This window comes from Mus pahari, chromosome 3 (genome assembly GCF_900095145.1).
Source record: "Mus pahari chromosome 3, PAHARI_EIJ_v1.1, whole genome shotgun sequence".
NCBI lineage: Eukaryota > Metazoa > Chordata > Mammalia > Rodentia > Muridae > Mus > Mus pahari.
Window position 1 is genome coordinate 39,516,118 of NC_034592.1, and position 16,456 is coordinate 39,532,573.

The 16,456-nt window shown below is 46.9% G+C and overlaps 1 protein-coding gene across 9 annotated transcripts in view; it reads left to right on the forward strand.

Moving 5' to 3' along the window:
• Positions 1-14,277: 14,277 nt before the first annotated feature.
• The window catches only part of Fmnl2 (formin like 2), a 280,969-nt gene continuing 278,790 nt past the window's right edge, over positions 14,278-16,456 (forward strand). For all 9 annotated transcript variants that reach the window (XM_029535822.1, XM_021192149.2, XM_021192148.2 and 6 more), the window contains exon 1: positions 14,278-14,748. In XM_029535822.1, coding sequence (XP_029391682.1) covers positions 14,632-14,748 — 117 coding nt within the window. In that variant the 5' untranslated portion in view covers positions 14,278-14,631. The remainder of the gene's footprint in view (positions 14,749-16,456) is intronic.

The window sequence follows — 16,456 nt, forward strand, 5'->3', positions numbered from 1 at the left end:
GAGTGTGCAGTGTGCTAACTCACTGAGGAGTGTGCAGTGCGCTAACTCACTGAGGAGTGTGCAGTGTGCTAACTCACTGAGGAAGAGTGTGCAGTGTGCTAACTCACTGAGGAGAGTGTGCAGTGTGCTAACTCACTGAGGAGTGTGCAGTGTACTAACTCACAGAGGGAGTGTGCAGTGTACTCAGTGTACTATGGCATGGAGAGAATGTGCAGTGCATTAATTCACTAATTGAAGGTGGTGGCACACACATTTAGTGAAAACAGCAAATACTTCCACACAGTAGTAAGAGTTCTCATGACTGGTTTTCAGTCTAAAGTTAGATTTATTCATTTCTTAACCTAAGAAGCAATTAGTTCTGTGCACAGAAGGCAGAACTGGAGGCAACTGTAGTATTAAAAACTTTCTACTACCTAGTTTTCCTATACACTGGGTCTCTAAATCCATATGTGTAAGAGCTGCATGAGTGGCCTGTTATAAGTACATGTTCCATGGGTTTAGTGTTGAAATTCTGACTCATGAGAATGGAGCAATAGTTAGTATTTTCATGGATCATGGTGCAGATAGAATGTGAATCACACTGGGAAATGTGTGGTTCTATAGCTAGAACCTATAAATTCCTGGGAAAGATGATACACATATGCGTGTGTACACACACGTACACAAACACAGAGAGAGGGAGAAGGGAGGAAGGGGGAGAGAGGAGGGAGGGAGGGAGAAAGAGATAGGGAGGGAGGGAGGGAGAGAAAGGGAAAGAGAGAGAGACAGACAGAGACAGAGGGAGAAAGGAGACAGAGAAAGAGGAGGGGGCCAGGGAAAGATGGAGGGAGGGAGGGGATAGGGAGAGAGGGAGAGGGAGGAAGAGAGGGAGAGGGAGGGGGAGAATGGGAGGAAGAAAGAGGTAGAGAGAGGGAGGGAGAGATGGAGAGGGAGGGGGGAGAAGGAGAGAGAGGGAGGAAGGGAGAGAAAGGGAGAGAGACAGAGAGGGAGAAAGATAAAGAGAGAGAAAGAGAGGGGGGATCACATCTCAACAACACAGCATGCTCAGGAATAGATAGGAAGGCCTTTCCAGACCAGCCATCTGTGAGGTGCATGCAGGCTAGCTAAGGACACTGTCACATCTGGAAAAAGAGTTAGATGAGCTGAAGAGACAGCAGTTAATGTGACACCTCAGCTCCTGCCGAGCTCAGCTCTGATTGATAGATATTTAGGGAAGCAATGGGTGTGGTTGCAAGGTGAGCTGATTTTGATGTTCTAGAGCCTCCGTCTGGAGTGTTCCAGAGAAGACATCCACAACATGAGGATCTAGCCACAATTTAGATGAAGGCAGGGAGGCTTCCAGCATGTGAGAAAGTAAGAAAAGGGTATAAGTGGAGCAGAACTGCGGGGTGATAACTTTGGTAAACGGGAGGTCGGTAATGACATTTCCAGACTAGGAATAATCACTGGCTGATGCCAGGACCTTAAGTGACAACAGGCAAGGATGGAGAATGATGGATAGTTTGGAATGCAAATCAACCTGGCTTTTTCTGTGGTCATAGGGAAGTAGGGCCACAGTCAGGGCCAAGCAATGACTGTGAGTGAACAGAAGCCAACCAGAGCCAATGGCTAAAACAGGACTAGAAGGAAATCCTGATTTGATGTTAATTGTCCCAGGCCAAAGCTCTTTGCATGCTTCCTCCTGGGGGAGAGGCCCTTCGGAGTGTGGCTTGCAAGAGGCAACAGGAAGCAATGCAGAGAAGAAATGGAATATTGAGCGTCAGCCACAGAGCAGCCTCATTCAGTCAGCCAGGAGAAAAACGGCCTAGCAAAGTCACATGTGCTTCTGGTTGGAGGTGAGCAACTTTAATGCGGCGATGGCCTTTTCTCTTTCTTGGCAAATGGCTTACAGCAGAGGTAATGACAACGGTGAACTCTGTGACTTCCATGGAAGCCGCTGACCGGTTGCTTCAGAGGCACGGGAACAGAGGTTCTCAGGGAGCAATCTTCAGGAAGGCAGAGGTCGAGATTATGTATCATTTCCTCATCTGCAAATTAGGACTAAAATAACTCACAGATATCAATGTATAAAAACCACTTAGCTTCCTGCCTGGCCCACTTCGTGCTCAGGGCCTAGGAATTTCTTGAACAAAGCTGTCATTATGTTTCACACTTTGTAGTCTTCTGACGCTTTGTTAGAATTCCTGCTACTGTCAATTTGGAAGTAGTCTTCAACTGAGCTGAGTCATACCACGTACTTAGAATACAAACCCGCTCTTGCTGCTTACAGTTTATGGAAGGCTGATCTGGCTCTCTCCACTTGTTAAGTCTGGTGTTCAGTGATTTGTAGCAGTTATAATAATATTCCTCACGAACACCTTCAGAAGTAAGCCCTACTGTTGCCTTCATTCCATAGACGAGGAAACAGACTCAGAACACTTTAAAAACTGGCTCCGCCTTACTAACGACCTTGTCCTTGCATCATAAGGCTTCCCAGGGCAGACTGTGCAAGCCCAGCAGGAAGGAGGCAGAAGCAGGTAAACTGAGGCAAGTTCGAGATCAGCCTCAACTACATAGCAAGTCACAGACCACGTGAGGGTATACAGCATCCCAGTGATCCACTGGTCCCCGCATAAGGAACCCACTCTTTTCAGGCATTTCTCTTCGATTTCTTATTAGTGGGACTCACTCGGTGCCTTTGACATTACTCCCTGGTTAGGACACCACTGCTGTCCATTGGCATTTGAATTTTATGTTGAGAGAAGGTAAAAGATGCCTTTAAAGCCTAAAGATTATTAGTGTGTGTGTGTGTGTGTGTGTGTGTGTGTGTAGTAGGCATGTGCTGTGTGCCAGGGCGCACGTGTGGGGTCAGGGGACAGCTCTGTGGAGTCAGGTCCTCTCCTGTCACCGTTGCATGGCTTCTAGGGATTGACCTGTGGAGATGAGGCTTGCTCAGCGAGAGCCTTTACCCAGTGGACCATCTTGCTGCCCGCTTTAAGTGATTTTATTTTCTTAAATAGTTTTAACGAACGTCTTCTATTCCCTTAAATTTACAGGACAAAGCAATCAACCAGGCAGTGCGAGGCAGAGCTAAGACTGGCTGGCTGGCCCCTTGGTCAGCACTTTTCTCGTCAGATTGGCTAAGGTTCATAGAGTTCAGGCCTCTGGAAGGAAGATGTGCTCTGCAGGTGTTTTTGTGAGTAGTGATTAGAGCTGGCAAAACATATGTTTCTTTGAAGAAAAGCATCCACTCATGCAAATTAGCTGCCCAGCCCTCTCCTCCGTCCTTCACCACAGAACTTGTCTTTGATCTTAATTGTACAGGAAATGATTACAACTAGAATATTGTAATGCAGTAACCATTTGTTACTAAAATTAATTTCACAAAGCCAAAATAGTCTAAGTAACATCCAATAGCTGTGGGTGAATTAATTTCTTTTGTACAGAATATAGCTTTTGGCATGCATTCAGGCTTGTCTGTCTGTCTGTCCTTCTCTTTCCTTCTCACTCTCTCTCTCTCTCTGCTCCTTTCTTTCTTCCTTTGAAACAGGGTTTCTTGTAACCCAGGCTGGCCTTGAACTTGCGTTATAGCTGAGGATGACCTTTAACTGATGGCTTTGAACAGATTTCCTTGTCTGGGGCTCATAGGCATATGCCAGCATGACTGGCTCTAAGCCCATCTTTTTATTTGTTTTGTTTTGCTTTTTTGGTTTTTCAAGACAGGGTTTCTCTGTGTAGCCCTGGCTGTCCTGGAACTCACTTTGTAGACCAGACTGGCCTCGAACTCAGAAATCTGCCTGCCTCTGCCTCCTGAGTGCTGGGATTAAAGGCGTGCGCCACCATGCCGGTAGCCCATCTTTTTAAATAAAAATGTGATGTAGGGAAGGGAGTGGAAGATTCCTGCACAACCAACTTCCCTCTGGTAAAGTTTCCCTTTAGATGGGCCATATATAGCCGGACAACTTGCTAAATTAAACAAATGCAAAATTAATTAATATACACACATTTATTCAAGTTAATATAAGAGCAATATAGATCAGATTTTAAAACTTTAAAATTGTGTATAATTGCATCTTAAAGAGGAACAGTTCTCTTGATTGAAGTAACAGCTAATTTAGCTCTTATAGCAGTGTAGATACTATAATTGTTCAATGGCTTTTGACTAACTTGGCATTGTTCCTTAAGTCGGGGCTTTATAGCTTAATTGCAGATGAGTCATTTCCCCAATCTCGAGCAATTAATCGCCGTTTCCTAAGCTTGCCTGGAATAGGAACCACTTGAGATCTTGTTAAACGTACGGCCCTCTGAGGCTCACCCTGGATCTACTGAGTCAGAATTTCTGAGGAAAACACATGACAGTGTGTGTTCAGCGGCATCCCAGGCAGATGTTGTCAGTTAGGTTGGAGAGGAATATTCTGGTGCTAGTGAGACGGCTCAGTAGATAAAGATACCTCTGCCATGGAGCCTGACAACTTGAGCTCCATCAACAGGACCCAGGTGAACCGACTCCTTCAAGTTGTCTTGAACTCTAGTGTGCCTCTAAATACATACACAATACATACACACATGAATGTGCACATACACACACGCACATGCACACGCACACACGCCTGCACATGCACGCAGCCACAGTGCATGTGTAGAAAAAAAATGTATACACAAATAAATGTGACCCAGTAAGAGAAGGGACTGCTTGGGCTATTTTGGCAATGGCACTCACTCGTGATTATTATCGCACAGGTGAGCAGTGCATAGACTCACGTTTAGAGGAAACAACTAGAGGAGGAGCTCATGGGACCCCAGCACATAGTCTGTTTTACATCAATCCATCTCCTTTAACATGAACCAAATCCTGTAGCCAACCTTCACCTGGTCACGTACTACAGGACACTTAACGTACGTGGTAATAAGCTCAAGACTTAGTTCACTGCCAGCACGCTGAAGCAGCACTTCCTGAACAGCTCAGGTTCAGGTTCATGAGGCAGGAGCCCGTGCAGTGATCGTCTTTACTCTTAGTAACTGGCGAGGCAAGTGTTTTTTTTCAGCTTTCTAGGTGCAGAAACTGAAGCTTGAAGAGGTCAGTCGGTTTCTCCAAAATCTGCTCAGTAGGAGAGACAGTGCTCAGACCCACAAGGAGTACGCTCTCCCCCGCTTTGATGACAGAAGAAATCACAAATCGCAGAACCTTATTCTCCTGTCACAAGAGTCACGGGTTTATTTTCTTCACTCAAAGTTGTCTGCCAATCCACTTCCAGACACACAGAAAGCCTGTTTCTTATAAACTGTGTTGCACAAGAGAGGGGAAGACACTACAGCAGGTTTAGTGTGCCTGATTAACTCTGGCAGATTAACAAGCCTCTTTTTCTGTCTTCAGAAAAAGCCCCACGGTTCCCCCTGGAAAAAGTGACTCTCAAGGGACACATGAAAGAGGAAGATAGATCTAAGTTCAGGAGAATAATATGGATCATAATTATCTCCGAAACTCCATTAGACTGAAACTGACCCTCTTGTTAGTCCTGGGTGGTTTCTACTAGTGGAAGTGCACGCAGCCAGAGACAGAAATGTCCCGGGAATGTCCTGGTTCTAAGAACTCTCTCTCCTTTAAATGATTTGTTTTCTTAGACTTGGAAACTGTTGAGGAGCACCAGATGGATAGCCTTGAGACTGGCTTGTTTATCTGCCCAGGAGGCCAGGTGTGGATGGGAGAGCCAGGCTTCTCCCAGCTTTGTTAAGAGCCATCTGAGGTAAAGGCAGACACTACAATCTTTCCCACACGCCCTCATTGTGGCCATTGTTGGTTGAGATAGCTGCTTGTATGATCTTCCCATTCGGTCCTTAGTCTTGTGTGGAGGAGATGTTGTTGTGTTAGGATTGAACCCAAGATCTTTCACATCAGACAAGGGCTCTACCACAGAACTGTGTGCCAGCCAGCCAGCCAGTCATTTTAAAATAGCTTATTAGTGAGCAGGCCAGATGGCTCATCTGGGAGAGGCGCTGCTACCAAGTCTGAGTTTGATCACTGGGATCCACATGATGGAAGAGAAAGGGGGGTGGGTAGGGGGACTCTACAAGTTTTCCTCTGAATTCCATGTACATTTTTGTGGGACACATGCTTATCTCTCAATAGAATAAATTGGAAAGAAGAAATAGAAATAACAGGGCTGGCCCCATGGCTTAGATGGGGAATGTGCTTGTTGAGCAAGTGTGGCGGCCTGAACGGAAGTGCCTAACGATGGAAGGAGAGCACTGACTTCCAAAGTCCTGTGCTCATTTCCAGCCATGTGCTGTGCCACACGCCTACGTAATATAGTAGTTTTTTTAAGGAGGAGTTTGAATGTCACATGTGGTAGCCCAGACTCATAATCTCAATATCCAGGAGACAGAGGCAAGAGGATCTCCGAAAGTTTGAGGCCAGCCTGGTCTACATAGGGAGCCAAGGCCAGCCAGAGTTACATAGGGAGACTATCAAAAAAAAAAAAAAAAAAAAAAAAAAAAAAAAAAAAGGAGGTTTTTAGAGAAGGCTGTCTATCCCAGGACTGTAGTGCAAAGTTGGGAATTGACATCAATGCTTTCTGAGTTTTGTGACATTTTTGCATCTAAGAGTAGCATCTAGTAGATGCATTTAAAAGTGTCATCTAAAGCAACAGGTCTCAAACTGTGGGTCATGGCTCCTTTGGGGGTGAATGACCCTTGTCACAGGGGTCGCTTAAGACCATTGAAAAAACAAAGATATTTAAATTACAATTCATAACAGTAGCAAAATTACAGTTAGGTAGTAGCAATTACAATAATTTTATGGGTCCCAGCATTAGGAAGGTTGAGAAACTACTGCTCTAGAATATAACTTGTGTTAGTGAGGAACATATCCAGTAGAACCAATAGATATTAAAGGGGGGTTTATTAGATTGGCTTGCAGTACGGTGTTTGTATCCAACTGTGGCTGTCTTCATACTGCAGAGGCTGCAGATCCAGTAGCTCAGCCCTTCAGGCTGGGCTCTCTCAGCTGTCCCAGTCTGGTGCTGAAGGTCTAGATTCCAGGCCCTAAAGAAGATTCCCGGAGAGCCACTGGGCTTCAGTTCATGTTGGGAGGCTGAAGACGGTGAGTCCTGAGGCCAGTGAAGAATAGCAGCAGCAGCAACTCAAGCAGCAACAAGTAGCTGAACTGGACAGTAAGGGAGGGAGGCATCAGGAGGACAAGGAGGTAAAAGGCTAAGCTTTTGTCTCAGACCCTTTATCTGGCTGTCTCTGGAAGGAATGCTACCCATATTCCAGGGTGTGTTATTCCACTGCAAAGAACACCATCAATCAAGGAAATCCTCACAAGTGCGCCTAGAAGCTTATCACTTAGTTGATTCCAGATCCAGTCAAGTCAGCAACCAAGAATAACCCTCACAGTAGCCAATGACAGTCTTCACCAAATTCAGTTGCCTTTAAACTGACTGGGGGTCAGGGGTAGGGGGGAGGTACACGCTCATACTTGAAAGCCCATTCAAAGGCCCGCCTCTCATCTCTTTCCTCCTTTGCCATTGATTTATAATCACCTGCATGTTTTGATTCCAGCCAGAAACATGTCTATTTAATATCTTAGCTATTTTAAAGTAACTTTCATGTGTTCTCTTCATGATATATTTTAATTTACAAATCTATATTAAACTTAACGAAGTAAAGCGAAAGCTGGCGTGGCTGGCGTAGTGACGCTCACCCATAATCCCAGCCCTTGGTAGGCAGAGGGAGAAAGACGCCATACATTTAAGGTTATCTGGTTCAAATAGCAAGTTCTAAGCTAGTCAGGTATATCTAGTGGGCCCTGTCGGATACAACAATACCAACAAAAATTAAAATACATAAATTTAATTAAATTATTCAATTAAAACAGAATGGATGGGTGTGGTGGGATACTTCTTTAATCCCACATCACTCAGAAGCCAGACCTCTGAGAGTTCAAAGCCAGCCTGGTTTACTTAGTGGGTGCCAGGCCAACCAGGGCTACAAGATGAGACCCTGTATTAAAATTACTTTTAAACAAAATTTGGGGAATACATTTGTGTGTTGTAGTATGTTCTGTGGGGTTCAAGCAAGCTGATATTGTGCATGCTAACCAAGTATTCCACCACTGAGCTACATGGTCAGGCTAAGTTGAGGTTTTTAGACATTTTTCAATAGTTAATAACTCTCTGGAACAATGTTACCAGCAGCCGGAGTCTACCCACAGTTTATAAGAATGGTGCTGTTTAGGTTTAAAAACTAAAATTCACAATAACTCTTCAAACAAAAAGGGTAGGAAATGAATATCTATCAATAATGTCTTTCTTAAATCCTTGATTATAGGAAAAATAATGATAGAAAGAACTGTGAGCCATAAATGAAGAATAAAGCAGGCATGGAGAGAGAACTGGAGGGTATGCATAGATATAAAAACCTTAGCACTTGAGAGGCAGAGGCAGGACGACTGTGAGTTTGAGACAATTCTAGGTTACATGACAAGATATCATCTAAAGAAAAACGTGAGAGGGCTGGAGAGGTGAGGGTTCAGTGATTAAAAGCACTGACTGCTCTTCCAGAGGACCTGAGTTCAAATCCCAGCAATCACCTCGTAGCTCACAACGATCTGTAATGGGATCTGATGCCCTCTTCTGGTGTGTCTGAAGACAGCTACAGTGTACCCTATAAATACAATAAGTAAATCTTAGAAAGAAAGAAAACGTGAGAGAAAGGTAAAAAGGAGAGAGAGAGAGAGAGAGAGAGAGAGAGAGAGAGAGAGAGAGAGAGAGAGAGACTTAAAAAAGAATGGGAACCTATCTGAAGCATTTGTACTGGGGGCCCTAAGAAAGTCAGTTAGAAGAGTAAAGAAGAAAGACAGAAGCATGACACACATGTTCATGTTTCAAAAGGAGGATGAGGGGTGAAGAAAGGTAGGCAATGGCTAGGAATGTCTCCGAGTTAAAACTTAAAAACTGTAAAACATGTTTGAATTGAGGAAGCAAGACCAGTCCTGACCAGGGGACAAGACAAACAGACACGCTGAAGGAAAACTGCAGAACAATCAAAGATAGGAAGCAGAAATCTTAAAAGGGAAAGGAGAGAGAAGACTAAACATCGATAGATTTAAAAAGTGACAACTGGCCAGGCATGGTGGCACATGCCTTTAACCTCCACTACTTGAAGGAGAGGAAACTGGTGGGTCTCACTGAGTTTGAGGCCAGCTTGGTCTAAGTAGTCACTATGCCATAGTGGCCTCTATTTCAAACTATAATAGCAGGGAGCTGGAGAGATGGCTCAGTGGTTACAGCACTTGTTGCTCTTGCGAGGAGGACCCACGTTCAGTGCCCAGCTTACAGCTGTCTACTAACTCCAGTCGCAGAGTATGTGATGCCTCCTTTGGCTGTTGTGGGTACTGCATGCATGTGCTCTACATACATGCTCGCAGGCAACACACACACACACACACACACACACACACACACACACACACAGAGAGAGAGAGAGAGAGAGAGAGAAAGAAAGACAGAGAGAGACAAACATGCAAAAAAGAATGTGTAGTCTTTCCACTGTATATATCTGATATAATATCCAGTGAAGTTTTCTGGGCCTGTAGTTACCTCTGTGCAAAGGTAACTACTCTTTCCATACTCTAAATTTGTAATATATTGGTTTACAATGCCTGTTGCTTTTTTAAAAGGTTACTAAATATTGTGTTGGTGGGGTTTGAACTTTGTGAAGCCATCTTCTTGGATAGGTGTTGGTTTTTACTTTGTAGCCCAAGCTGACTTCCAGCTCTGTGTAACTGAGGATGTTCTTGAACTCTTCTTTTTTTTTTTTTTTTTTATTTATTATATGTAAGTACACTGTAGCTGTCTTCAGACACTCCAGAAGAGGGCATCAGATCGATCGTGTTATGGGTGATTATGAGTCACCATGTGGTTGCTGNGATTTGAACTCTGGACCTTCAGAAGAGCAGTCGGGTGCTCTTACCCACTGAGCCATCTCGCCAGCCCGTTCTTGAACTCTTGACCCTCCTGCCTTTATTTCCCCAGGACTGGGATCACAGGTGCACTGTCATCACACCTGGTTGGTAGTCAGTGTTCTTCAAGGAATGAACATATCCATTTAATTCACATTTAAACCTCATTCAGAGAAAGCTGTTGCAAGCATCCTCTGAGCAGCCCTCCCAGCCCGCACAGAATTTGGAATGCTAAACCTCTTGGCTGTTTGCAATACTAGAGATTTGTGCTATTTTTATTAAGTATGCCAAACATGGGGAGGGGTCTAAAATGAGTTGTTAGCCACTCATCCCAATCCCCTCTCCAGGCTTGCTGTTAGAATTTTAGATGCTCTCCAGATGAGGAATGCTTCTGGCCTGAGTTTCATCTTTCTCCACCAGCTTTTTCTGTTTCTGGGACTGGTCATGTGGCCCAACATGGCACACCAGGATTCCTGGGCACTTTGCTACTTCGTATCTCTCTGTGAACCTTTGCTTTACCGAAAAGAGAAATAACTTAACTGGCACTGGGATTTGTCCCTCTTTTCTGCAGTTAACACAGGTAGACCTGAGTTCACTGTAGCACACTCCCAGTCATCTTGAAAGCACACGGGATGGTTTAGTTCCTAGGACCCTCAGTAGGTGGCTCACAACCACCTGTGGCTGCGGTTCCAGGGGTCTAACACCCTCTTCTGGCCTCTGAGGGCACCTGCATGTGCATATGCATACACTTACACATTCACACACGCACACTCCAATAGGAACGTTTCCTTTGTGCATGTTTTTGTTTTTGTTCTTTTATTTTTATTTTCTTTATTAATTTTTTTCGAGACAGCGTTTCTCTGTATCACCTTGGCTGGCCTGGAACTCACTCAGTAGACCAGGCTGGTCTCGGAATCAGAAATCTGCCTGCCTCTGCCTTTGCCTCTGCCTCCCCAGTGTTGGGATTAAAGGTGTGAGACACCACTGCCCAGCATCCTTTTTGCAATTCTTAAATGCAAGTGTCTCCTATTTCTTTTTAAAGATTTATTTATTTATTTATTTATTCATTTATTATATGTAAGTACACTGTAGCTGTCTTCAGACACTCCAGAAGAGGATGTCAGATCTTGTATACAGATGGTTATGAGCCACCATGTGGTTGCTGGGATTTGAACTCCCGACCTTCAGAAGAACAGTCGGGTGCTCTTACCCAGTGAGCCATCTCACCAGCCTGTCTCCTATTTCTTTATGTAATTCTTAAAACAAAAATTCCTGAGCTACTGATGGACACTTCCACAGGAATTGTATAATCTTATGGGGTGTTTGGAATTGCTCTTAATGCTGGCTATAAATAACCAAATGCCAGAGATGGCAAACCTTGACGTAGCAGAAAGTACTTTAAGTTCATGGATGCGCACATTTTGTCCTTGGCTCCTCTCAGCGTAAGAGCTCATGAGAAGAGACTAGACGTGATAAGAGAGAGGGGAAGGGAAAGGTCTTGGGTCCTGGCAGAAATATGGCCCGAGGAAGTCATAAATGTAATAAAAAGGCTTTCTCGACTGTAGAAACAAATTCCAGCCTTCCATCCAGATGGACAGCTCTCTGGGTGGGCAGATTCTGGGAGTCAGTCAGACCCAGGATCTATGTCCGGGAATCCCAAATAAAATACATACCTTTGTGGGTTAGAGATGCCTCACCTGGCCTGAACTGTTCCCTGCTCCTGCTCGTTAGCGTAGGATACGCAAGCATTCCGGGTTTACCCGCTTGTGTCAACAGCTCATTTGCCATTAAATTGAGACAATACTTCAGAAACAAAGATTGCATTTGTTGAGAATTTAAAGTCTGATTTAAAAAAAATAGTCTCTTTAAAAATGTTAGAAGTGGAGGCTGGAGACTTGGTTTATTGGTTAAGAGTGCTTGTCATTCTTGCAAGTTCCTGAGCTTGGTTCCCAGCACCCACATAAGGGATCACCAACATCTGGAACTCCAGTTCCAGGAGATCTGACACTCTCTGTTACCACTGAAGGCACCAGGCCTGAATGTTTTACACATATATATGTGCAGGCAAAATGCTCACATACATATAATAATAATAATAATGTCTAAACAAAAGGAAGTGTGTGTGCAAGAGAGAGAGAGACCAAGTGAGATATACTGGAGGTAAGGGTGCTGGCCTCTAAGCTGGATGACTTGGGTCTATCTCTGTAACCCATGTGGTGGATAGACAGTATATATATATATACACACACACACACACACACACACACACACACACACATACATATACATATATATTGCTTGGGCACTATAACTGGGCAGGTAGATTCTCAGTTATTCTAACCTGACAATACTGGCCTGGCCTACATCCCATCACATGGCCCGTTACTGTCCATTGTAATCTTGTCCTGACACCTGCTTTTTCATCCAGTCTGTCTGGCCCTCTGGGCTCCAGAGACCCTCTCTTTCAGCCTGGAAGTCCCGCCTTAACTCTCTAACCCAGCTATTTATTGGCCATTCAGCTCTTTATTTGACCAATTAGAAGGTGAGGGAGAATGATGACTACAAAATATTCAGGCAGAATATGCTTGATAACAACAACAATACCAAAGTCCGGCCTGTAGTCAGATCTCTGCAGGCACAGACACCAGCATTTGAATAATACGAGGATAATATTTACACGATGCACAAAAACATCACTCCAACAAGAAGCAGTCTATTTAACAGGACATACTAAAAATATTTATGAAGATTTCCTCCACGATATGTTAGTGTCAAAAGTCACGGTAGTTACCTTTGAGGTGTTTTCCATCTCTTATCTCTTATCTTTCTCTATTCTCTTTAGAGATCAATAAAGTGGCAGGGATTACGGCGATGACAGTGATACAGAGCCACACTGACTGTTACTCCGAGTTCTTTACCTGAACAGTACAGAGCCATTGAAATCTCATCCAACCCTGTAAGAAAGGCACCAATTCCATTATGACCTTCTTAGATGATGAAATTGGGGCACAGAAAAGTTAAGCAATTATCCAAAGACCACACTCCTTGCAGGCACAGCAGCAGGGGTCATGAGCCCAGGCAGTCATAACTACTAAGGAAAAGTTGGGGCTCTTGACATTTCTGGTTAGGATGCAAATTTACTTACTTTCTTAAGAAGCTAGCCCAGGGTTGGAGAGATGAGCGCTGGCTGCTCTTCCAAAGGATCTGGGTTCAATTCCCATCCCCCAGCAGATGACATCTGTCTGTAGCTCTAGTTCTAAGGAATCCTGACACTCTCATATAGATACACATGCAGGAAGAACACTAATTAATGCCTCTGAAATAAACTAAACAAAACAAAATAAGACGATAGCCCAAGCTGCATAGTACCTACACCTTCTTGGGCTCCATCTCTCAGTTCAGGGAAATTCTGGTACCTGGCAGAACTCAAGGTATGATGGATAATTTTAATCAAAAGTTCCCTGAGCCATCTACATGCGCTTGAAATCTACAGCAAGGGCAGCTGGCTAAAGTCACATATAACAGTGTATTTCCAAGCACCCATAACAGCTCATAAGTTCAGAGGGACAGAGTTGAGCCCAATATTCTCTGAGAAACACTTGGGGGCAAGTCTGCTTTGGAAGAAGGGTGGGTGCGTTCAACGGTCACCCTCATGCAAAATAGTTATTTGTGTAAATTGTATTCCTTATCAGATTTGAAAGCATTGCAGGGCTGAGTGTCTCAGCCTATGAAATCGTAACTCCCGTCATAGGTCTTTGACAGTTATTTTCTTTGAATTGTCTATTGTGGGTTGAATTCTTGTAAAAACTCACATATACTATAAATCCCACATTTGCTTATAAACATCCATGCAACATAGATGCTGAAGAACCCGTACCATGCCTCCATCTGTAGTTCGTGAAGTTGGGCATTGCCAATACCAGGGGTAGGGGGTGCGTGTGTCTCCTATTCAACTAGATTCTTTCACAGTGTTATACTCTTCTGAAACTTAAATCACGCGTTTCATGATTGACTGGAGTCATTCACTCATTCTTCAAACGTGCTGAAGGGTCAGATTTAACGCAGGCGAGGCAGGTCTTCAAAGTGTCGGAGTGAGGGAGGTCAAGACAAAAGTGACAAAAAGCCACCTCTCACGGCGTCCTGCTTGTGTTTGCCGCAAGCACCCCAACCACAGCGCGGCTCTCCAGGAGCGCGCGCGGTTTCTGCGCGTGGCCGGTTTGGGCCGAAACTACGCGTCCCGGCAGTCCGCGGGGCGGGTGGGCGGAGCCGGGCCGGGGGCGGGGGCCGAGAGGGGGCATTGTGTCGGCCAGCCGTGCGCGATCGTCCGCTCGCGGTGGGGCCGGGACTAAGGTGTCAGCGCCGCTGCGGCCGGGGCGAGAGGCGGACGAGCCGGAGCGCGCAAGCGGCCGCGGGCGCCGGCGGGGCCGGCGGGAGCACCATGCGGATCGGCGCCCAGCGCCCTGCAGACCCCTCGCGAGGCAGAGAGGCCGGGGCGGCGCCGGGGCGGCGGGGAGCATGAGGGCGGCCGGGGACCGGCTGGGTTCGGAGCTCTGTTAGGGAGCGGCGGTGTGCGCTGAGATCTAACCGGGACGCGGCGGAGGGCGGGAGCCGAACGCCCGGGCTGTGGGCAATTTGGACGCGGACGCAAGGGGCCCGGAGCCAGCCGGGGCTCCGGCACGCAGCCGATCGACATGGGCAACGCGGGGAGCATGGACTCGCAGCAGACCGATTTCAAGGCGCACAACGTGCCACTGAAGCTGCCGATGCCCGAGCCAGGTGAACTGGAGGAGCGCTTTGCCATCGTGCTGGTGAGTGAGTCCGCTGCGGCCGGGCGCGGGGCCCCCGTGGGGCAGGCGACGCAGATGACCCGGCTCCTCGGGTCCCGAGGGCGAGGCTCACACCTTCCCTATTGTGGGCTCCCAGCCTCGCTCCTCTCGGCCTCTCTCCTTGAGCTCTCCAGGGGTCCCCGGATGGGGAGAGGAGCTCGGACCGGGCTACCCCGCCGGCCACGAACCCATTGTCTGGCGGGAGCGGCATCTCGCGGCGCGTGTGCCGGGAGGTGCAGCGTGGGTGTGAAGGGAAGGTGGCTGGCCGGGGAGGAGTGAGGGACGGGGCGCTAAAGCTTTTTGTTTAAAGAATGAAAAGCAGCCGGCCGACCCCGACCCTCTGCGGAGCATCCCCTTGGACGCCCAGCTCTGGGCCTTGCGGGGTCTGCTGCAGACGCGCGCAGGTGGCTGGCCGCAGGCGCCGCGCCCGCACTCGGTCGGCCGAACTTGGAGGGTGGACCTCGCGGCTGGGCAGATGGACAGCTCCCCAGAAAGAGAAAGAGGAGGCCGGCAGCTGAGTGGCGCCGTGGTCCCTCCGCGAGGGGGAGGCATCTGAAACCCAGACGCGGGTGGGGAAGGCGGGGTGGGGGGAGAATCGCCCCAGGCAGGGGAGAACCTCAGTGTTGTTCCCTTTGGTCTTAAATCTTAAACCACAAAAATGTGCAGTTTGGCTGGGACGTGTTAAGAGCCGTCCTGACTTCACGGACGACCCCAGTTCCTTCAGCCGAGTCCATGGCTCCCTCCCGCATTCCGCATCTCTCAGCCTTCCCGTTCCAGCTTCTCAATCAAAGACTGGAATCCTCTCTCTCCATTTCCTTTTGGGACTAAGTTTTTCTGGGCCCTTCCCAACCGGAGTCTGCCTTGCTGTGAGCTCAAAAGGGTGTGACGCCTTTTCCCTTGCCCCAGAGAGCGTCCCAAGTGCAGTTGGTTCCCGGTTTCTCAAGTTTTAAGATCCCACCTTCTCTTTAAGGGGATGTTGGGAAGGAAATGAGGGTGGGGGTGGGGTGGGGGGGCGGACGCCTGGCTCTGAGACTTGAGACTCTGCTTCCCCCCTTTTCTAAATCCATGCAAGACAAGGCAGCCAGAGCCAGAGGAACTTGTGATGGAGCTGCCCACTCCTGTGTCTACCTGAGAGAATGTTGGCATGTAACTTAAGAACTTTGGGAGAGGTCTCAAGCCCTGGATCAGAAGTTGGTTTTCTGAGATTTGAACGTTGAGTGGGACATTGAAGCTGCCTTTCTTCGTCCCTTGAAAAGGGGCTGCTTTGGTCCTAGAACCGTGTTCTGTCTGGATGTCAGGTCGGCTCCGTGTGATCAGGGAGCACAGAGGCTGCAGCTCTTTGCAGCCCTTTTAGGCCCCCTGGAAATTGCTGTGAACATGGGGGGGGGGGGAAGATGTGGCTGCCTGTTTTGCTTTGCATCGCCTGTGATCTCCCACAGCTGCTCCCACGTTCTGCAAGATGGGACGCTGTGAAACGAAACAGCCCAAGCTTAATTACTTCTCAAGGCAGTCTGGTGCACACTTGACCCGTCTTTCCAGAGACAAACGGTGTTTCTTGAAAACAAAAAAACAAAAACAAAAAACTGTTCCTGACAGGCATAGCTGCAACTTTCTGGCTCTAGGTTTTCTGTGAGGTGTTATCTGTCTGTCTGTGTGTGAGTGTGTGTGTGTGTGTGTGTGTGTGTGTGTG